We start from the raw sequence: 23,669 nt of genomic DNA on the forward strand, positions 1-23,669 counted from the left end.
TCTTACTACACGGATTTATGTTTAAATGGTAGGTAGATTTCCCACCCTAGTGGATTTTGAGCAGTAGTAGCTCAGTAATTAGGACACAGATTTCCTCAGTGTCTTGCAGAAGAAAATGCCTTGCACTGGGACAGAGATAGTAATGCAGAATTTCTTTGTTTGTAAATAATAGCTTGCGAATAATAGCATTGACTAGTTCATCAGTCAAGAAGTAAATCTCTTTGATTTTCCCATAGTATAAATTTGGCAGACAGGTTTGGTTTATGAATGTAAAATTTGTACTGAAGTTCATGTAAAAGACTGCACTGAGATCATGCTGCTGAGAGGATACCTGCTTTTTTTTTTAAGTTTATTTCTTGAAAGGACACAGATTTTCAAGGAGGAAAAATAACAGGAATTGAGCCTTGCTTCTCTTTTTCAGTCTTGGCATCCTACCTCATTGATTTGTTAGATTTGATTTGGGGAGATGGGTAAGTTTTGGTTTGGTTTTTGTTACTGTTTCAGTTTCTGTGGGGTTTCCTTTTGTAGAGCAAGATATTGCTTGATTGTGACTCGTGTTAGTTTGTAACACCCTGTATTTAACACGGTTGAAGCTGAGACCTGAAAGAACTTGCAGCACAACTGGCTGGAATCAATACCTACAGGATGCTTCCATGCACTTACATAGGGCTTTGCATAAAGGGACAATGATTAAGATGGTCCAGATGCTGAAGGATCATTCTTCCATGTTTCTGTTAATGGAACAGGTAACATAAAAGATTTAGAATCCTTTTGAATTAGCCTCCTACAAGGAGAGTACTCCTAGTCTACTCATAATAAGATATCAAACTATATAGATGAAACCTATGGAAACCTGTTTGTACCTGTAGCTTAATGTCTTATAAGGAGGACTCATCGAAGTCTATATAAGTTGGTAAAAGCATATGAGGGCTTATGATACCTCAACCCTCATAAAATTTGTGAAGGATCGTCATCTAGGCAGGCATGTTTATAATGCAGTCACAGGACTCCTCTGAATTAATTCCTTTTTCTAGGCCAGAAGCTGTGGTTGGACTTAGAGCCTTTTGAATATTTTCTTTCTGGAGTGATTAACTTCAGGTTTCTGAAGTTGTTTCTTTCCAAGTGCTTTGTGTTTTATTGATGTTTCTCTGTTAGTCATGACACACTCATAAGCATATGATCACCAAAACAGCTGCTGAGTTCTAGGATAAATTTCCTCACAGCTGTCAAGTTGGCTGTAAGAGAGTTCCTCAAGCAGTGGTTTTTCAATTTAAAAATTGGCTCCAATTTTTTTCAATTTGGTAGCTTGAGAATACCAGCATAGCATAATGTTACAATTTTATTAGCAGAGCATCCATTTTCAGAATGACATCACTTCTACAATCACCTATTTCTGTTTTATGCTGCTGCTTCTTAAATCTGGAGTGTCTGGATTTATTTATCAACTGTCCATTGTAGAGGAAAACTTAGTTATGTACTACTTATATAAACTGAGCATATACAGGTCCATGGGGCCTGACAGGAAATGTTCGGAGTATACTGAGGAAGTTGGGCTGCTTTCTATCATCTTTTGAAAGGTTATGATCACTGGGAGCAGTCCTTAATAACTGCAAACACAAATGCTGCAACCGTTGTCAGAAAAATGGAGGAGGATCTGTGGGAGCACAGAGCAGTCAGCTTCACCTCAGTCCCTGGGAAGCAAGTCCTTACATACATCATTTCCAAGCACACAGAGGGCAAGAAGTGATCAGGATCAGCTGTCATAGATTTACCAAGGGCAAATTATTTTTCTACCAACCAGATATTTTTTCCATTTGAGATGGCTAGCTGTCTGAGCAAGGAGAGAGCAAGGGATTGTTGCTTTACCATGGCATTAGTAAGGCTTTCAACACACTCTGTCTTAGTATCCTTACAGTCAAATTGGCAAGATGTGACCTGGACAGGTAGACTACCAGGTGGTTGAAAAACTGACTGGACCATTGGGCTTGAAGGGTTGGTATCTAGTCTGAGTTGCAGCCAGGTGCAGGTGGTATTTCTTGGGGACTGATACTGTTTAATGCCTTCATCAGTGACATGGACATTGAGACAGACCACCCCTTAGCCATTTTGGGGGATGATGCCAAATTTGGGGAGTGTTCATACATTAGAGGGCAGGGTTACTGTTCAGAGGGACCTCAACACAGACGAATGGGCTGACAGAAACATCAGGAAGTTCGGAAAGGGCAAATGCAAAGTGTGCACCTGGGGTGGAGCAGTCCCTGCAGCAGTACAGTCTGGGGACAGGTGGCCTGGGGAGTAGCTCTGCAGAAAAGGAGTTGGGGAGGTTGACAGCAAACTCTATATGTCAGTAACAAAAATTTTGCTTCTTGCAGGCTCACGTAAGGAAGAACAGCCAAACAACTTGGGTAGTGGTTAATGCCCTCTTCCTTTTAGACATAGGGTTAAAAAAAGGAGGGGAAGGGACAAGAAAAAGTAGGATGACACCAGACCCTTCTCAGATCACATGCTGCATGCCTCAGAGGAAACTGATTAGATAGGAGAGAAAAAAAAAAACCATGAGACTCACTATGCATGGAACAGGTTGCATGGAGAGGTTGCAGAATCACTGTTGGAGATTTTCACAACTGCAAATGGACAAGAATGTGCAGCCTTCTGTAACCTGGAAGTTAGCTCTGCTATAAACAGGAACTGGCCTAGAGGATCTCCAGAGGTGCCTTACAACCTAAATATGTTCTGCAATTATGAGATCAGAGTATGCTGCTCTCCTCCACCTACCTGCATGAATGTGCTTTAAAACTGATCTTAGCCAGACAGCAGCAACCATTAATTTTATTGTTCATTCTTAGGGATTTGCAGGAATTAAGTAGTTAGCTTTCCAGAGTAGAACTGCTGTACATAAAATACACAGTGCTCAAGTTAAATGTCTCTTCCAGTTAAAAGTCACATTAGTTAGCAAAGAGATGATCATACTGCTCTTTCTGAAGCCTCTGCGAGCAAGTGAAGGGAACAGGGCATGCTGAGTGGCACCTATTGATGTGGGAAACTTGTGCAGTTAGAAGAAGATAATGTCTTGACTGAAATGAGATGATACGACTTTTAGAAGAGCCTTCCATAGTTCACTGGTTTTAGATCGGTGCAAACATGTAAGCAATCACATGGCTTCTCACAAAGAAGAGGGAACCCTTCACAATGGGGGTGCAACCCTCTTTTAGCTTTTTCTAAGCAATTATTGGTGAGAACTATCCCAGAGACCGATTGTTTGCACAGTACTACCTTGATCTCTTTTGTGTCTGTGTTTCTGTGGAGGAATGAGCAGCAGCTAAATTTTTTTGCTTTGATATCAGCATTAACTACCTTATTTGTTCTTGATGAAGGGAGGCTGCTGATAACTCAGGAACTAGTGTTGGGTGTTCAAAAAATGTAGGATAATTGTACTAAAACTGTATTTATTATACATATTAAAAATGTTTCACAGGTACAGTTGTTATTTGATAACAAATTTAAATTCTGCTAGAACATCTCCTAGCCATGCACCACGAAAGCATTTGCGAATGTGCAAAGGAGAGGAGAAAAATATGGCAATGGTAATTTGTTTCTTTTTCTCTTATTAAGAGGGCATTTCCTCCATGATGAAGCAAAGCAGATCCTTTACTCTTTTTGAGGGGAGTAGAAATTGGAGCGAAATATCTTGAGGCAAAAGTGATTGAAGCCCCTCCAGACATCCAAATCAGACGCCTGGAGGACCTCTCCTATGAAGATGGGCTGAAAGAGTTGGGGTTGTTCATCCTGGAGAAAAGAAGGCTCTGAGGAGACCTTATATCAACCTCCCAGTACAAAAAGGGGGCTCAAAAGAGAAGAGGAGAGGGACTTTTTACAAGGGCATGTAGTGATAGAACAAGGGTAAATACCTTTAAACTGAAAGAGGGTAAGTTTAGATTAGATATTAGAAAGAAATTCTTTACTGTGAGGGTGGTGAAACTGGAACAGGTTTCCTAGAGAGGTTGTGGATGCCATGTCCCTGGAAGTGCTCAAGGCCAGGTTGGATGGGGCTTGGAGCAGCCTGGTCTAGTCGAAGGTGCCCATGGCAGGGGGATTGGAACTGCATGATTTTTGAGATTCCTTCCAACCCAAACCATTCTATGAAATATCTCACTTTGACTGTGAATTAGTGTAGCTGTCATGAGCAGGCAACAATTTCAGGGCTGTCAGTTTATGCAGTTAGACCTAACATCAAACTTTAGCCCTCTTTGGTAGGGGTATAGAAGAAAAAACATAGGTTCAATTGGAAAAATCTCTGGAATTATACTAGTGATCCTGAACTGACTGCAACAGAGCTGAGTTGGTATTTTAAGATAATTTTTGCATATATATAAATCTAAATAATATAACTCTTGAAATATAGGGGCAAAATGCCTACATTTCTCTTAAAACTTTTCATGTTTTGTATTGATCAAGGAATTGCTGGACAAAACTTTCAGACGAGTAAGTGGAGACAGATCCAGTGCCATAAGCACTTATCTTTCTATCTGCCCTCTTTACCATGTGTTTTATTTTTGTGCTGGCAATTTAACTTCTTGTATAGTGGATCCATTATCATATTCGTGTTTGAAATTGCATGTGTTCATTTTAACTTTACCATATTACATAAATTCCTTATTCAGAAATTGTTTCATGTTTTGTTACGGATGCTGTCAAGGACCATTTCTTTAAAGACAGTGGCTGAGAGCTGACTACATTTATGGAAGAGCATGTACTCCTGGTATAATATCATTAGCAAAGCTGTTGGTAACAGCTTATTTTCATAATGCTAACAGAATGAAGATTGTTTTGTGATTAACCTCTATAACTTTTAAAGGGCAGCTAGAAATGTGGTGTAGACTTTACTGGTGATCTCATGGCTTGTTTTATCCTGGAGGTCAAACTAAATAAGTAAAGTACATTGAGGGGAGTGAAAGCAGAGCAACCTTCAAATGTTTCAGGCTGCCAGGTGAGGGGAGCTGTTGCTTTGTGTGATATGTGAGGGTGGAGATAAATGAGTATCCTATTTGTGTGGTTGTCCCTGCTTTGTCATTGGGCAAGACCTCTGTACTACATGACAGTGTTATGTTCACGGACCACTGAATAATGGTTGTCTCCTCCTCTTTTCTTCATAGGGTGCCAGAAATATATGGGAAAGATGCCAAAGAACAAGGTTTTGTTGTGGTAGAAAAGGAGGAACTTGACATGATAGACAACTTCTTCAGTGAGCCCACTTCTAAAAGCTGGGAGGTGAGTGCTTTCTGCCTTTACATGAAGCACATGCATATGAAGTGTGCATCCTCTGTTAAGAATCTTAGCAGTTGTTCTTTTGAGGATTTTTATGGTGTTTCTTTATTACAGTTTCTGCTTCACATAGAGGTCTCTTCAAGACTTTTATCTGTCTCACAAATTTATTCCTATTCCTTCAGTCCTCTTTTCTTCTCTCCCTAGAAAAAGCAGGTGTTTACCTGGGAGCTGTGTGGTGTGCAGCCAGAAATTGTGTAAATATTTTGATCGTGTGATGTTAGTCTTTTGCAAAGCTATACAGGTGTATATTGCTAAATTCTTATCGTATTTATATGCTACAAATAAAACCTTAGAATGTATATATGTGTGTAAACATCAACACAGACTCCTGTGTCCTGGTTGAAACTCAAATGTGGTGACGTGCCAGATCCTTGCTTCTTGGGTGCACCCAGCAATACTGTTTGAATACTGGCTCTAAGATGGATAAGTTTTATCCTTGGACTTTGGGTTTTTCATGAGGGGTCTTTGGCAATCTGTTTTAACCACTTGGCATGCATGTGCTTGTTATCTATCTGTTTCTTCTGCATACAAAGCCTAGTTTCTAAGGGAAATAAGCTTGAACACATATTTAAAATTATATTTCTGAATGCTCAAAGACTTGCTGTGTTTGAGCATTCAGGATATGGGATAAATTTTAAAAGACAGATAATTCCCAAAGTGGGAAATTTCTTTATGGTGATTTAAAAAGTGATCTGCTTATATGTCTTAAACTTGTTTTCTTTAAATTCTACTGCCTTTTTTTGAGCATTTTTATCTTCAAAGTGTGTTACACTGTTCAAAAATGGAGCTTGAGGGTGGGACTTGTCATTTGCAATGTAGCAACCTCTAATCCCAAATAGCTTATATTTTTACACTTTTGTAGTTTCTTAATGTTGGTGCTTTATGAACTGCAAGATGGGGAAAAAAAGCCTTTCTTGTTTTCTCAGAGCTGAGGGCAGTCATACATTGCACTAGATTTCACTGTTCAAGTTATTTGCATGCCATTTTCATAAAACCAAAATGAAGGAGGAGAGCCGGTGATCGAAAGAACAGAGGTGGGAGAGATCTGGCCACACTAGGAGCTTGTCTCTCATTGTTTTATTTAAATATGTATTGGGAACTGGAAACTGCTTCTAAAGGTGTGTTTCTTTTATTTGTAATATATTCAGGCTTTACCAATTTAAAGTAGGTCTGCCAGGAAATCTCTGTTGATTAAAGTCCAAATTTGGGCATGATGACTGTGGAAGTTTCACTCTCCCTTGCGGGGAAACAGAAAGTGTAATTGTAGAGAAGCATATAAGCAATTTTATCACAGCACGCCATGGCCAGTAGCTGTCTGTTGTGCTTGTGGGTTAGAACTCTTGCCACTAGAGCAGGGACAGAGTGGTGGATACTGCAAAATAAACTGCTAGATGATGAAACAGAGACAAATGCCTTTGAATATTCGAATTCTTTACTATGCCAGACCTGACCAGGAGGAACCTTTTGTGGAGGTATGTTGAACTGTGTCCCTGTTTGAGCAGTGTAGATCTGATGACAGCACTTCTGTCCTAGTAATAAATGTGCTCTGTACTCACATGGGGAGGCATTTCCACCTCAGGTAGCTGCTTTCTCAGACTTCTAAAATCTTTGAAAGATTTTGTAGATCCAGTTTCTGTAGTAGTTTATTAGTTTCATCCATTTTTGCTTTTGTGTGGTCTTTAAATATCTGATCTTGCAGATCCCTCTTTTAGCAGTTGTTGACTAAACTTCATTCAAATGTGCACTTCAGTTAGAGACTGAGTAGGTGCCCTTGCAGAGAAGAGGAGGGGCTTGTTGGTCTCTGGAGTCAATTTGCAATTTAAAACTGTGTTAATAGGTTTTCTATGGTTGCCTGTCTTTGAATTTAGTCACGTTTTGCTACAGGTACCTGTTGCTGGTTGATTTACTGTGATACTTTTCCCCTACTCCTGGTGGGAGACTATTCCTAAAAGATAGTCTTCAAAAGTGGAGCTGTGTACTTTTGATTTAAGGTGAAAATTAAAAAAAAAATGTGTTAATTAAAAAAAAAAGATAAAATAATGATCTGGGAGATGAGGAGGAAAGGCAAACCATTCAAAAAGTGAAAAAAGAACAAGGATAAAAGGCAAAAAAACATTTTCTTTTAACAGTTTGTTGTGGTGGTTTGGGTTTGTTTTTTTTTTTTTTTTAAATTATCCTAATTTTGCAGTGCAAACCTTCCCTGAAATTGACCATATGAAAAATTTTCCAACAAAGGATTCTCTGCTGTCTCAGAAGACCTAGGACTGGGCTGGAGGGGCAGGATAAGGCTGTACACCTCTTGCAGTATTGCAGTCAGGAATACCTGTAACCCCTCAGGGTGCAGGGTCACATATAACAGCATTAGTTCTGCAGGATGGATTTTTCCCTGTGATCCTTCTCTCTTCCTAACCCTGCTATGTGCATTGGAGTGCCAGTGCCTGGGTGCCCTGCTTGGCTCCAGGCATCTGCAGGTGAATGTGGGCTGGACATGCAGTGTATGTATTGCTCAAATCCCACCAGGGATGCTAGGTGTGACTGACAGGTTTTGTGACAGGCCTTGTGAACTCCTCACCAGTCCTGGTCGTCATGAAAACCCCCTTCTGTGCTTTGCAGCATGGTTAAATCCGCACCTGGAGTCAGTCCAGTGCATTTGCTTTCTTGCCTGGGGGGCAGGTGTGTGTAGGACCTCAGGCAAGTTCAAGCAGTGATTGTGAAGGTGCAGAATAGTTTTGTAAAACTTGATCCATATGTAACATGAAAGCTGCTTGGAAGCCTTATTGGCAGGGAGGGGCATAGCAGTGTACTCTGCAGCCCCATCTTGTGCTTCCTGCTCTTCTGTGGTGATATGCTCATGGAAGGAAAGGACGGTTTAAGGTTTCCTGTTTATTTTGTAGCTAGGCCTCCTTGCTTCCACTTTTCTTTCTCATCAGCTCCATCTCTGAGCTCTTGCTGTTGCTTCCTATGTGCTGTAGTGGCACCAGGCCCCAGGTAAAGCCCCGCTGCTGGGTACAACAGGCCTCATCCCACCTCCCACTGCTGTGAGGAGTTGAGGCTCCTGTCACTCGCAGAGCACCCTGAGCTGCACTGACGTCTTGGCAGCTTTTAAGCTGTGCCAGGTGTTGTGCCCTCTGCTAGACGGGAGGCTGAGCACCCCAGCAGCAACTTGTTGGGAGCCAGGACACTTGGACTGCTGCCACCGGGGGTTAAGGTGGTGTCCTCCTCTCTGCAGTGAGCTCTGGGCACCGTGGGTGCTGCCAGCCTGGGAGCTCCTGCTCCATGCCACGCTTGGCATCCTGTTTGCTCCTCATGCCGTGTGGTGTTCAGAGTTTGCCCCATCTTTCTCAGCAAAGGAGTAGATAGAAGTTTCCAAAGAGCTGTTTGATCACCTCCAAGTAAGAATGTATTTTATGAAGACCTTGACTGTTGTTCTGTCAAAAAGGTACCTTGCCAGTTAAGATGTTCCCCATTTGGTTAAGGCTGCCTGTGCTTGATATAACTATCCCATATGGTGGTTTTGCTCCACACAGTGTGACACCTGAGGAGTAAGTTTTAAATTAATTGGTTTCAACAGAGGATTGACAGTGTAAGAGCTATGCTTTAGGCTGGACACTTGTTCTCTTGCCTCAGATCATTACTGTAGAAGAAGCCAAACGACGAAAGAGTGTTTGCAGTTACTATGAAGAAGAGGATGATGATACTTTGCCTATCTTAAAGCATCACAGTGCTCTCCTGGAGAACATGCACATAGAGCAGGTATGGCTAAAAAAACCTCAAGTTTTCTTGTTAGATGTGGTGCTGTCTCTGAGTGTGGGACATTCTGCCTGCTGGAGGCAATGCCAATGCTTTTTTTTTCTGGAAAGTACGCAGCATGTTGGAGTGACCTTGTGCAAAGTCCAGTTTGCTGCAGCACTGGATCACCTGGAGAGCTTATTTTTGAGTTGTGATCTTGAGGACTGGCAACATTTTCAATGCTTTCAACAAGTGATGAGAATGCAGGCAGTTGGGCTCAGATTACATGGCCATGTGGCAGAGAGTTAAGCTGCTGCTCCCTTGGCAGCCATTTTTTGGTTTGAAAGCCCCTTCAGAAAGGCAATAGCCTGGAGCACCATCTGTGAGCCAACCTGTTGATTGTGTAACCATTTCCCCCGTTCATTGCCCAGCTTGCCCGGCGCTTGCCTGCACGAGTGCAGGGATATCCATGGCGCCTCGCATACAGCACACTGGAGCATGGGACTAGCTTGAAGACTCTGTACCGTAAATCAGCATCTCTTGACAGTCCTGTTCTCCTTGTCATCAAAGATATGGACAACCAGGTAAGGAGTGCTTGTTCTGCGGGGGTTGGACTGAAAGGGCAACATTATGAAAAGCAACCATTATGAAATGCTAGTCATACCATGAAGTGACATCATACCAAAATAAGACATTGGTGTTTTCTTTTGTATTTTCTACTGCCTAAACTAAACTTACAGAAGGAAAGTACTTCAGCACTAATAAAAGCTTAAGAATTGCAATGAGTGCAATAGTGCCTTTGGTAGTATCTTCCTTAGGTATCTTAGTTAAGGAGCTGTCACAAACAATGTCTCTGTGGAGGTCTCATTCTTCAGTAGCTCCTAGAGGTGGCAATCGTGTTGCCTTTGTTGTCATCTGGCTTTTAACTTGCAAGATACAAAAGATTTGGAGGAGTACTTGCTTATCTGGTGTACTCTACTAGTTGGTTCTTCTAACATGAAAATCAGCTCAGTTGTTCTTAGAAAGTATTTTTAAAATGTTTGGGGTTTTTTCACTTTAATTTTGCACTGTCCACAAAAGTAGTTTAATCATTTTATTCCAACAGATATTTGGAGCATACGCTACACATCCCTTCAAGTTTAGTGACCACTACTATGGCACTGGTGAAACATTCCTCTACACATTCAGTCCACATTTCAAGGTAAGTGGATGTTCACTTTCTCAAATGAAATTTTTTGGTTCCCCTTTTAAAACATTTATGAGATTTTTATGAAGACAGCATATTTGAGTTTAGAAGATGCGCCAGCTGTTGATAAATGCAGTTACATTCATTGCTTCAATGCAATGCTTTAAGCAAAAGTGGCTATAATTAATTTAGGTGCTGAGAAGACAATCTATTATGGTGAGGAAGAGAGGGTTTTAAGTGGATTGAAGGTGGAAGCAGAGAGGAATTAAGGAGTGGACTGTCAAAGACACCGTGGAAGGCAGTGATATCAACAATAGGGTATAATTTTATGTGTGCTTAGAATCACAGTGGCAACAAACTAGAGATAAGAGTGATATTGAAATACCCCTTAATGCTTATGGCTTATGCATTTTTTTCATATTGAACACATTGTTCCTTTTTAACAGAATACCTGTTGCTTTAGAGAGGGAGGCAGAATTTAAGAGAAGGATTAGTATGCCTTGTTCATAGTTTTAAATATATATTGATCCTTTACTTTCTACCTATTACCTCTTCCCCTTTCAAGAAAAAAGTAAAATAAAAGATGACTACACCATAAAATACCTGCTAAGAGTAGGTACCTAAGAGTTTGAGAGCACAAGAATCTTCACAGTCCAAATATATTTGGGTTTTTTTCCCCCTCTTCAGGTATTCAAATGGAGTGGAGAGAATACCTACTTTATCAATGGAGATACTAGCTCTCTGGAGCTTGGAGGTGGCGGGTGAGTGAATGTTTGGTTTTCAAATCATGTGGCCAACTTTATTTTAAATGAGAATAGGGACAATGGTAGATGTAAGACAAACTTAGCAGTCAACTGTCTGAACTTTTAGCAGTAAAAAGTATGTAGTCTGTGTAGTGCAGATACCTCAGCAATCTGATTTCTGTTACAGACTAAGAGCAATTTCATTTGCTTAAAGAGAGTGACTGATGTTAGCCAAGTAGGGTTTGTTGCAGTGTTGTTTTTTCGTTGGGTATTTTTTTAGCTAGAAAAAAATCCAGATGTTTTGGGTAGATACATCTCTTGCTGAAGAGGGTTGAAGATAATCTTTAATGGCAATTTTGCCATCAGCTTCTAAGGTTTATCACATTGTCCTTATTAAGTTGTCATTATTCTGTTGATCCAGAGAGCAAGGATACAGACAGTGCATAGTCAGGTCGTGAGTTTGAGAGAGGTCAGTGGGTATGAAATCAAGGGCTAGGGCTCTGTGACTAACTAAAGCTTACTGCAGGTTGTACCATGGTACCTCTGGGCATGGTTTGCATTGGGAGTGCATAAACTCCCTGCCTCCTCCTCCTAACCAGAAGGGGCTGTGTCCACATCCAGGCAGCCAAGGGAGGAACCCCAGCATCCATGCCCTGGTGTGAGCCATAGCTGGCAGTGCAAACAGTCGAATGGCTCGAGGGGCTGTGGGCCCTCTCAAGGTCCTGTGCACTGCTCCACTCACTGGTGCAAACAAAGCAAGGGGACTGCTCTGCAGGCTTCCTGGTGAGCGGTTTGCCATGACTGAGCTCTTCAAGTTTGGTCTAAGAGATCCTCAGAACTACCTAGATTTCTCCGTATTGTTTCTTTGATTGTTTTTACAGCTTTCAGTATTTTTACTATTATAAATAACTCAAAATTTGTTGTGTGTTTCCTTTTTAGTGGCCGGTTTGGCTTATGGTTAGATGCAGATTTGTATCACGGGCGAAGCAATTCCTGCAGCACCTTCAATAATGACATCTTAACTAAGAAAGAAGATTTCATAATACAGGACGTAGAAGTATGGACATTTGAGTGAAATACTGACTGCCTTAAGGACTGGATCCATTAGGCACTTAAAAGCTAACTAGAAGGTGCAGGCTGCCTCACAATGTTACACGCTTTTTCCTCAAGTTTGTACCAGAGCATGACTGCGCAAAAAAACCCAACCAAACAACCCAAGAATAAAAGAACTGGTTTTGAGAGGCAGCAAGAGATGGAACAGTAAGAGATCACTCTGAAGTGTTTTTTACTGCCTCTTCCAACATGCCTCCCTTGAAGATATGATGCTTATGAAAACATTCATGGTGTATAAGTTGAAAACTTTTTATGTAACTGTGAAAAAAATCCTTTGGGAAAACTGTAACTATCTAGTACATTCCATGTGTATTTATGTTCCAACATACAAATGCTGACCAAAAATAAAAGGTTACTTTACCAAAATCTACAGCATACTGTTTGCCATGGAAAAGAGTCAGAAACAGGTGTACACAGCACTTAAGGGAACATGTTTTTAAAATAATGTTATTTATTGTTATTGTATAGCAGATTTTTTTGTGAATATATTAGTTATGATTTTTTCTTTCCATGTTTCAAATCTCATTTTGATAAATAGTTGCTCTTGAGGTAGGTTTCTTATGCATTGACATTTATTCTGAATCAGTTTATTTGATTTTTGAAGTTAATTTTTATATTTTTATTTTGTAAATGAGATTTTGTTTTCATTATACCCTAATTTAGAGGGTTTGTTTTTCTGGCAGAAACACTTGAGTGCATAATTCTGTTTCATTTTCTTTTCCTGAAATGAGGGAGAAGGTGGATAGTGCTTCTTATTAACTCTGCTGTCACATTCCTGTTAATAGATTATTATTTTGGCAGTATGGAGACACTGGGCAAAGTGCCACGTGGTGTAGACTGTATCGGCTCTGTTGCAATCCACAGAGTTGGGACGGCACACTCTGAGCATCTGCCCTAGTATTATTTGACTGTTTACGAAAGACATTTTTAAAAGAGAATTGTTTTTCTGTGTAACCACCAAATGATTCAAAATAAGCCTCTCACTGTGCTTTTATGAGCATTTCTCTACAAATTTAAGAATTTGTTAAGGAGAAGATACAATGGAGATTTAGAGAAGAATGTTCTTTTCCTTGCAGGCCAGGTCACGTTAGTGTAAAACTTGTTTTCTTAGTAATTACATACAATATTTCTTTTCCCCAAAAAAAGGCCCTTGAAGCAACAGGGTGGTTTAGGATTTGACAGGCAACTAAATAGTCTTGCTTGTTTTTAATGAGATGAAATTATACTCCCTGCCCGCCAAAGCTGAAAAGACTATAGTACAAAATGAAAATTTTGGTAAAAAGGGAGAGTGTGAGAGAAGACTGGCAATCTTCACTGTTTGCTAAGGAATTCTGCTTTGCCATTAAGCTGTGGTTTTGTTTACACAGTTCAGGCCTAACCAACATTAGGATGCTGTCCTGCCCTTAGATTTGAATGTGTCATTGTCCTGAGAAAGGCAGGTTTTAGAAACAGTAGCGTGCATTAAAACAGTACAATCTAATTTTGGAATATTAATAACTGAGTAATACAACTCAATTTAGTTACTGCTCTTTCCTTTTTGAATAGATTAAATAAAAAAAAAAAAGCCAGGTGTTTTTTTTTTGAAAAGCATTTCTAAATCTTAATCCTGCACAGAAATTTCACTGTCTAAAAAACCAGTGCTATATATGGTAAGCCTGTATCACACTGCACGTGAATTTTTCACACACTCCCTTTCTATATGGTTGGTCTACTACAGCCATAAAAAAGTTCTTATTGGTAATGCTTTAAAAGATTTTGGAAGTTGCTAACAGCATAATGCTTTGAAGATACCCAGAATATTTAACACTGTTTGCTCTTTTAAATGGTGGCAGACTACTTAATAGTTAAAAAAACCCCAAAAAATCAACAGAAAACCCCCACAACAACCAAAACTAGACCAACTAAGTTCAACATTTTACATACATTTCACTATTGCAACCTACAACTTACTCCATTATATTATCTTGTCAGAGCATATCTAAACGCTGTGGTCTTATTCAAAACAGTGTTGTTCAATCAAAATTCTGTGACCCTTGAACTATGAATATTGAATATATGTAATGCAGTGCTATCACAATATTTTCAATAAAGGAATTTATGCATTCAGAAACTTGTTACAACTGCTTTCTCTTTTATTCACAAACTTTAGGACATTTTAAAGATTAAAGGATGTAGTTTAAGTTACAGGCTATGCTGACAAATACCTGTGCCTCCTCATAAAAAGAGAATTTTAGCAATACCATCTTTTAGAAACACGGGTAAGGAGATTGGAGCTTTTGGTTGAGTTGGTTTGGGCTTTGAGGTTTTTCTCTGTGTGTGCAGTATGGTATGTCCTAAAAGAGAGCTGTGTTTTGAGTTCACTCAGAGATAGACTAACAAAGGGCTAAGAAATACCAGTAAACAGTTAAACAATTAACTTAGTAGTTCTTGCTGCTACTATCAGCAGTAGGGAATGACATGTATTCCCTCATCTTTTTTGACCAACCTGTTCCTAGAAGTCATAAGTCCATGTAAATCATTATTGTATGCACCCTTTTCATATTTTCAAAGTGTTTATGTATTTTTATTTCTGCCCAAGCAAGACAAAGGCATACAACGTCTTAAAAGTACTTGCTTCTTGGGTGTTATTGTTTTTTACTGTATACGGAAGTGGCTTTAAGAGAAAACAAACTACGCTTATGTGTGCAATGGAACAAGTGTGCTGTGAGCCTTGCTTTGAGGGAAATGCATTAACGACTCTCTTAAAGTAATTGGAAAATTACACTAGTAATTTTTCTCTCAGGTAAAACAAAAGCTTGTTCTTGCAATGTCAAGCATGTGCTTTAGTGCTACTTGGATAAAGATTTTTGATTTGGGATGGTGCGAAAATGTGCACTCAGTAAGGCTTGTCATTACTCAGGTAAGTGCAGATGTTTTATTTGGTACTGGTTTCAGTGAAGGTTTTGCATTAGATGTTTTGCACAAATCTGGCTTTAGAGCAAAGGAATATCTAGTTATTCTCAATAATTCTGTGGTGGTTTGGGCTAGGCCTTCCTTGGTGACCAGTTGTAACCAGGGAAGGGTCCAGGCCTAGCCCAAACCACCACAAATTCTCATTTGTAAACTTTAAAGATTTCATTTGCCTGTTTGAAGCAGAGAAAAGGAGCAGGTTAAGACATTGCAAAGGAATGCCCAGCACTCTGCAGGTTGGCGAATCTGGCAAATGAGTTGCTTCAGGTAGAATAGCTAACCATGTCCTGTTTGTACAGGCACAGCTTGCTGGCCCTAAAAAATTGCGCATTTTTGAAAAATCTCAGTCTAAATTTTTCATCTCGTTACCTTTTCAAACACTATATCCTGTCATCAGTGGGACAAGTACTTTATGCCTTTTGGGCTGCATGAAGAATACAAACATTGAAATTCCACAGTCAGTTGATTCTGCAGCAGTGCAAACAATTTAAAATACAAGTTATTAAGAAAACATTTTTAGAAATTGAAAGATAACTACCACTTACAAATACCTCTGTTAGCTTTGGAAGCAGTTGATAGGATGAGGGTGGTGAGGCACTGGCAAAGCTTGCCCAGAGACACCGTGGATGCCCTGTCCCTGGAAGTGCTCAAGGCCAGGTTGGATGGGGCTTGGAGCAGCCTGGTCTAGTCGAAGGTGCCCCTGCCCATGGCAGGGGTTGGGGGGAGGGGATGCGGAACTAGATGAGCTTTCAAGTCCCTTCCAACCCAAACCATTCTATGAAATATCTCACTTTGACTGTGAATTAGTGTAGCTGTTGTGAGCAGGCAACAATTTCAGGGTTGTCAGTTTATGCAGTTAGACCTAACATCAGACTTTAGCCCTCTTTGGTAGGGGTGTAGAAGAAAAAACGTAGGCTCAATTGGAAAAATCTCTGGAATTATACTAGTGATCCTGAACTGATTGCAACAGACCTGAGTTGGTATTTTAAGATTATTTTTGCATATATATAAATCTAAGTAAGCTTAGTATTTGAAATATAGGGGCAAAATGCCTAAATTTCTCTTTAAGACTTTTCATGTTTTGTATTGATCAAGGAATTGCTGGACAAAACTTTCAGATGAGTAAGTGGAGACAGATCCAGTGTCATAAGAACTTTCTATCTGCCCTTTTTACTGTGGATTTGATTTATTTTTTATTCCTGGCAGTTTGCCTTTAATGACCTCAGAGTGCAATCACTTGATTTTATTCCCAGTCTGTACCTTTTTTTTTTTTTTTTTCAGTGAAAACTTCACTGAAGTGAGCAGACTCCATGCGTTTCTGCCGATGCTGCGGAGGTGTCACTCGGCGTGCGGCTAGAGGCCTAACCCAGAGCTCCGAGGAAGCTCAGGATTGTGCCCCCTGGAAAATCAGCCCCTGTTCCCAGTGACTCCGGGGGTACCGGCGCTCCTCCCTCGGCGGGCGGGGCGCAGGCGCGGCCGCGGGAGGCGGCGGGAGAGGAACGGGAACGGGAGCGGGGCCATGGCCGAGGAGGAGGCCGCGGGTGCGGCCGCCGCCGCCCAGGGGAGCGAAGCCGGGAATGGCGGCGGCGGCTACGACGGGAAGTGCGTGTTCTGCAGGATCGCCCGCCGGGAGGAGCCGGGCACGGCGCTGCTCCCCTGCGAGGTGGGTGAGGGGCACCGGTGCCAGCGCGGCCTCCATCCTTCCATCCTTCCCACCTCCCTCCTCCTTCCCTCGGGCGGTGCCGGGCGGCCGCCTGGCGAAGGGGACGCGTTCAGAGGCGGGGCGGGTGCGCGGCAGCCCTGAGGGTCGTCAGCTCCTACTCGTGGACATGGGGGTGAAACATCGATCGGATGGAAAACGCTGTGCCTTCCGTAAATGTTGGCACAGCAGCCGTGAAGCTGGCGCCGAGGATTCCTGACTGCAGGAGGTCAGGACATCGTGCTTTTAGGCTGGCTCCAAAAATCTCAAGGTTTTTTTTCTAGTTACTTCAGCTGTGACATTAGATATTTTTAGATTTTTTAGTTTGGTATTGTTGTTGATATGGGAAGGATGGACTTTCTTGCCAACTCTTCGCCAATATCCTCATCCTAATCAATTTAATATGTTTACATCCTTTTTTAGTATGAAGACCTTGTTTGCTTTAGAGATAGGAAACCTGGTGCCCCCCACCACTACCTGGTGGTGCCTGTGAAGCACATGGGAAACTGCAAAACACTGAAGGCAGAGCACATACCTCTCGGTAAGGCTCTAAGTGTGTGTTTAAGCTAAGGGAAAATAATTTTTTACAGCCTTAAATAGTGCGTTCTGAAGTAAATTACACCTTTGAACACTATTTGTAAACACGGAAATAGTTGATGTGAGTGTAGGTAGGGACTTAGGCTTCCCGGGAACTTCCATGTGCTGTTCTGGAATGGCACATTTTTTTTGCAATTCTGTAAAAACACTGCACTAGTGCATGAAGTCTCTTATGCTTTCGTGGCGTACAGATGCCTCTGCACTTTGTTGGAACTGCAACTTTATTATTAAAGCATTTATGTGCTGTTTCATTGTGTTTTCATAAATATATATGCAATTTTAAATTATATGAGAAACTTAATAGAAGAATTTTATGAAATGTGTACTTCGAAATAAGTGCTACATTTTTCAGAAAAAAGAGAGTGATAGATGAAAAGGGGAAATGCTGTTCCAATAAACTTTAAAAAATTTTGAAAAAATAAAATTCTAAAATGTTGAAGCTATGATTTATTGTTGCCAGGCTTCTTTTTTCTTAGGAAAACATTGTCCTGGAATTTGTTTCACAAGATATGCCTAGCTAAATGTGTTGAGTAACAGAAGAAACTACAGCCATACATGCATGAAGAGATTCCATCTTAGGGAAATTTACAGGTGATGCAAGAAAATAGATACGGTGGTATTTTGCAAATCTTGCATCACTAGCAGTATTTCTCTTCTAAACATAGGGTGATTTTCTCCAGAAAAATACCTTTTGTATGTGTTTGAATTGAAGACAATTCCTTTGACTTTTACATTCAGTTTTTGTATTGGAGTTGCTGCATTTTTAGTGACAGAGTAATGGAATTTTGTCCTAGTAATAAGTAGGACTAGGAATTTTATTTTAATTTGTGTACTGTCTCTGAAACTTACACCAGGCTGCACAGGACCTGGAGATCAAAGTCCCGTACCCGTATAGAGGTACAGCACTGGAATTAGTGTAAACGTCAGCATTCTGACCAATCAGTATTTGTTGTGTTTTTTTAATAAGGATGTGATGATAGCATGGCTTTGGCCAAAGTCCTTAGAATAATACCACACTTAAAATTATCACTAACGTGGAAATTGGTTAACAGTGGCAATTTTTCAGTCAGTCATTGCACACACTCTCTTGGTTGTCTTTGTTTGATTAGGAGTAGTTACAGTGTTTATATTTTGAAAAACCCTTGTTTGTAATCTCAATGTTATTAGTCTGTTGAAGTTAATATTCTGAAGAATACCTTGTTTAAATCAAATTTATTTGTGTTTAACAGTGAAGAGAATGATGGAAGTTGGAAAATCTGTCCTCCAGAAAAATAATTTTAGTGACTTGAATGATGTAAGGTATGTAATGGAAACCTTCTGTCTACTGAGCATGGTTTTTTACTTTTACTTTTACTTAACTTTAAAATGTTATTTCAGAAATGGTGGCAAAAACTGCAGTATGATTTATTGAAGAAATTGGGTCTACGTTCACTTATTGTATGACTTCTCAAGTAGAATCTGCTGGCATTGAATATAAACTTTTTGTCTGATAGAATTCCGGCACAGATTGCATTCCAGCTCTGAGATTCTTTAACAACCATATCTTGGAATAGGGAGGGCACTTCACACAGCTTACCTAAAAGGCTGCTTTCTCTTTATATGCTGAGAGTATGCTCTAAATCCTAGATGCTAGAAGAGAGGTATAACTTTGTCCTATTCAAGGGCACTGCATTGTGTTTCAGTCATACCAGCATTCATTTCTTTCAGTGCTGGACCTTGTAGTTTAAGGCAGTGCATTTGATGGCTGAAGTAAACCATAACATAATTTAAACAGTATAGAAAAATAAGGAGATGGGCCTTCATGATTAAAATTGATAGTTGGTTTTCCAGCTGAAAACTTGATAGGATACATTTAAATACTTGTTCTTGTTTCTTTTTTTAAAAAAATGTATCTTAAATACAGAGATGTGAGGGAGGAGGTTAATGGGTTTCTGAAAAGTTTTTTTGTGATATAATGAAAAGGCATATTTTTGTTCTTGCCTTTTTGTACAAGAAGAATGGGATGAGTTGTGAATTCCATTATCATGTTAAATAACCTGCAATGTTCCACTTCTTCCTGAATTAACATCACTAATATCTTTTACTTCTTTTCCTTTTCTAAAGAATGGGTTTTCACTGGCCTCCATTCTGCTCAATATCCCACTTGCATCTTCATGTCCTGGCCCCAGCCAGTCAGCTAGGATTCTTATCCAGGCTGTACTACAGAATCAATTCCTACTGGTTTATAACGGTGAGTGTAATGCACATGAGCCTTTTGATAGGCTTTCAGTTGCAAGCTGAAAATGTGATGTCTTTCTAACCTTTTAACTTTGACCAATGATTTTTGTTGTTGCTATAATTCTTAATCATGTATATTTTGCATGAACCACTTGAGAAAAACATAATAGCATAAACATTAAGGTTTTTACCTATTACAGGGAATGGAGTACTAATAACAGCAAACAGTATAGTACTTCTGGATCTTACGTGAAGCTCAGGTTCTGAGATATGCTTCTGTGGACACTTTGTAAATATTTGAGGTTTAATTTAAAAGATTAATTTAAAGGTTATATTCAAATGTGATGGACTGTTTTGTACATATTCTGGTTCATCCAGTGTAGGTGAAAACATATCCACCTAATTATTGCATTTATCAGTTCATCTTGTCGTCTTTAGACTAAAACAAGTGTCTGCTTCACAAAAATATTGTTTGTACTGATTTGTGTCAGTTTTTGCTGATTTATGCCAGTAGAGATAAGCAGTGAAACTGAACTGGCACTGACTAAAGCACTTTGAAAATCTCTCTCTTGGGATCTAAAGCTCACTCTCACTGCTTTGATACAGCAAAGCACCTATCCTTGCGATGTAGCTGCGGCATCCTGGTATAATTACACAGCCCCAAATTAAAGTTGCTGAAAAATGTCTGTCTCATCTAAAGACTATAGACAGCCTCTTACAAAAGAGAAGAAACTTGGCTTCTTCACAGTGGTACCTCGCTGAAGATCTCAGCTTAAAAAAAGCAGATGTGTCTGCTGTGTTGTTGAGGATCTTACAAATATTTGGCCCTAAAATAAGTATAGTTGTGTAGTTCTACTGCTTATTATCTTGGATTAGTTCAGGGAGGTCTGTATGAAGTCTGGTTATTCAATATGAATGCACTTTAAAAGGTATTTTGCCCCATTGTCAAGTTGAAAAATGTTCCTGGGTTGGTGCTGGGTTTGGTTTGATTTTGGGTTTTTTTAATTATAGTGTCTTGAATGTAGTACTTGTCTCAGAATGCAAATCAGGATTCAGATAACTTCATTTTCAGTTGCTCCATCTTTTATGTAGCTTCATTTACTGCAAAAAACCCACAGTAACTACTGAAGTCCTGTTAAGTTCCTACCCTAAGTAGCTGATTGCATTTTCACTGTGTGTGTTTAAAATACGCCAAACTTAAACTTTTCACCTTTTAATGTAGTTCCTTTGGAGATCTCAATAAAACCTCAAGCACTAGCTCAAATTAAAAGTTTAATTCGGTAGGACTGTCAAAAAAAGGAAAGACTGACAGTAAACTCATCTATTTCAGAAGTGCCTGTGGGCTCAATTTGGCTTGGTTGTTGGCAGACTTCCTCCTGCCCTGAGCCTTTCTGAGGGCTTGGTGAGCTGGTGCTGTTAGTGTACAAACACAGCTGTCCCAGTTCTGCCCTAGATGTGATATGATGAGAAAAGCCATATAATGAGAAAAGCACGTATGAGCGTAGGGACAGGACCAAAGAGTGATGTGTATCTCGTGACATGAACCACATACACAGACACCCCTGACCTCTCAGCGTTGTATGTAGCTGGTGTGCCGCTTGCTGGGTGATGAGAGCTCACAACACTCTGCTCTGGAGCGTCTCACAGCAAATCCCAGGTCTCACCACTTGGTTGTTATGAGCACTGTTTTCTTCTGAGGTCTTTAAATTCACAGTGCTTTAATAGATTTGCCATTTATTTGCTCCAGCATCCTCTGACTTCCATAGGCTATGTTAACTCTTCTGATCACAGTGTGGGAATGTGATAGAAACTGTGAGAGTCTGCTGTTGAAAGCAATTGTTGTATTCTGCTTCTGTTGTATGCTCTGTCTGTAAAAGTGCAAAGTAAATGCTCTGTCAGCGTCACTGTTTTTAAAATGGAATTTTCAGTAAACTGAAGGCCCATGGTGTAGTTAAAACATTGCTTTCTCTCTCTCCTAGGCCGAACAGCTGATTGAGAGACTGCAAAGTGAAAATGGTGCCAGCTGAAAACTTGTGTCATTAGCCAGTTTGTCTTTGAGCTCTGATTTAAGGTTGCAGAGTTTGATGTTGCCAATAATATTCCAGGATAAAAAAAGCTTTAGTTCCTTATGAGGAAAGGCACAAAGGTTTTGTAACTGCCAACCTTATTCTCCTTTGGACTCTTCAGTCTGTATACTTCTCTCGCAATAGCTCAGTGTATTTTAATTATAATTTTATATTTGTGTATATACATGCATAATATATGCACACACACTTGCACACAGGCAAAGAACTTTTCCTAATGAAAGGCAGGGTATAGTCACGGAATGTACTGCAGGTAAGGCAACAAGTTACAACTAACAGCGTGTACATGGTGCCAGAGGGAGTATTTCTTGCGGAATCAAGCTTTTATTTTCGGGATGCATTGTTCTGGAATTGCAGGTAACATTAAGACATTTAAGTTTCCATCTACATTTGTATGATATGGTAGTTATGCCTAGTTATTAGTAGGTGCATTGCTGAAAGTCCATTACTTTCTGGTGCTAAAACACTTCAACGTTACCTGCCTTGTTTGCATCACGATGACATAGTAAATGTCAATACAATATGTGCCCAAGATGTGATAATGCCATATAACATTGAATATAGTTTATGTGTAAGTGGTTGTATGTTGGACTTAAACGGGTTTTTTTCCCTCTAATATGCACAATGTTTGAAAGTAGTTATCGTATGTTTACAAAAAAAGCGAAGAGTTCAGAGGGATGGATTTAATACATTGCTCTTCTGCATGGCAGTAGATGCAAAAATCCAAATTTTCTGATATTGTTCTCACTGGAAGTTCCTTGGAGATTACTAATGCCTTGGCTGAATTTGGATTCTAAGTGAAGTCATAATAGAAACAGGTCTTTAATGCAGTAAGTGTGTGGCAGGCTTACATAAGAGCAATGTGATTTGAATTTGGGATAGCAGGGACTCAGCCCAAAACTGGAAAACTCAATTGTTGAGTTGCTTAAGGAACCTGCTGAACGTTTGCCATTGCTGTATGACTCTAATTGGGAATGCCAGCACTTTGTTTTTCAATACCATAATAAGGCAGACTGTTTGGAAAGTTAAAACTCTAGAAAACATGGAGTGGATTTTCTTTGTTCACAGAGCGTGTCTTGGTGTCAAACTAACCAAGTGCCCTTACCTGATGCATTTAGATGCAGCTGAGGTGATGATGTCTGTTCCACCTGCAAGCTTCCCTGAATATAATATTCTGTGTTTTCCACGTATCCAGTACCTGTTGCCTTGGTGATATGAGGTATTGTAATATTCTTACAGTACTTAAGGAGTTCCCAACAGTCTGAAGAACAGCATTTTCTACCTGGAAGAGTTTACGCCTCTCTATTTGTAAGATCTTCTTCCTAATGTCTTGTTATTCTTATTAGTGGGCACTTACATGTAATTTGCAGCCCTTTAGGGTTTTAGTTTCTAACATTTGGTAGGAAAAGTGTGACTTAAAGCCACTGAACTTTACTTCTGTGCAATAGATGAGGAGGTTTGAGCTGGCTTCTAGCTTTGGGAAATACTCAAACATTAAGGTCTTTCAAGAGTTAATACTGTGCATGTGTTCTGATTTGTAATTAATTTATGTAACTGTACTTAACTGTGACATGTAATATTTAAAGTACCAACATGAACTGTTGTCAAAAAGGATTAATAAACAGAATAAATGCTAATCTTGGAATGATCTTCCAGTGCAATGGAATAGTTGACTGGGGGGTTGACCCTAGATAGCCCTTTGCTCACTCTTCACCCTTGACCCCAGCAGGATGGGAGAACAGAAAGAGCAAAATGAGAAAACTCATGGGTTGAGATAAAAGCAGTTTAATATGTGAAGGAAACTGGAAGAAGAAAGCCAAGGTGTGCAATGCAAAGGTAATCCTCCCATGACCTCCCACAAGTAGGGCAGTAGCAATCCCCCCACCTCCCCACCAAAAAAAAAGCCCTCTCCTCAGCTTTTATTGCTGAGCAGACATTATATGACACAGAATATCCCTGCTGGCCAGTTGGTGTCAGGTGTGCAGGTTGTGCCCACTACACTTTGCCCACTGGAGAGGGCAGAGCAG

The 23,669-nt window shown here is 40.1% G+C and overlaps 2 protein-coding genes across 2 annotated transcripts in view; both read left to right on the forward strand.

Moving 5' to 3' along the window:
* NCOA7 (nuclear receptor coactivator 7) overlaps window positions 1–14,206 on the forward strand; it is a 92,004-nt gene extending 77,798 nt beyond the window's left edge. The window contains exons 12-17 of the mRNA XM_017827435.1: window positions 5,154–5,268; window positions 8,953–9,078; window positions 9,486–9,638; window positions 10,160–10,255; window positions 10,928–11,001; window positions 11,923–14,206. Coding sequence (XP_017682924.1) covers window positions 5,154–5,268; window positions 8,953–9,078; window positions 9,486–9,638; window positions 10,160–10,255; window positions 10,928–11,001; window positions 11,923–12,058 — 700 coding nt within the window. The 3' untranslated portion in view covers window positions 12,059–14,206. The remainder of the gene's footprint in view (window positions 1–5,153; window positions 5,269–8,952; window positions 9,079–9,485; window positions 9,639–10,159; window positions 10,256–10,927; window positions 11,002–11,922) is intronic.
* Window positions 14,207–16,545: 2,339 nt separating this feature from the next.
* Window positions 16,546–23,291, forward strand: HINT3 (histidine triad nucleotide binding protein 3). Its single transcript, XM_017829157.1, has 5 exons — window positions 16,546–16,708; window positions 17,168–17,285; window positions 18,571–18,640; window positions 19,445–19,571; window positions 21,538–23,291. The coding sequence occupies exons 1-5, from the start codon at window positions 16,565–16,567 to the stop codon at window positions 21,583–21,585; spliced, it is 507 nt and encodes a 168-aa protein (XP_017684646.1). The 5' UTR covers window positions 16,546–16,564; the 3' UTR covers window positions 21,586–23,291.
* The last annotated feature ends 378 nt before the right edge of the window (window positions 23,292–23,669 follow it).

This window comes from Lepidothrix coronata, unplaced genomic scaffold (genome assembly GCF_001604755.1).
Source record: "Lepidothrix coronata isolate B3197 unplaced genomic scaffold, Lepidothrix_coronata-1.0 Scaffold5, whole genome shotgun sequence".
NCBI lineage: Eukaryota > Metazoa > Chordata > Aves > Passeriformes > Pipridae > Lepidothrix > Lepidothrix coronata.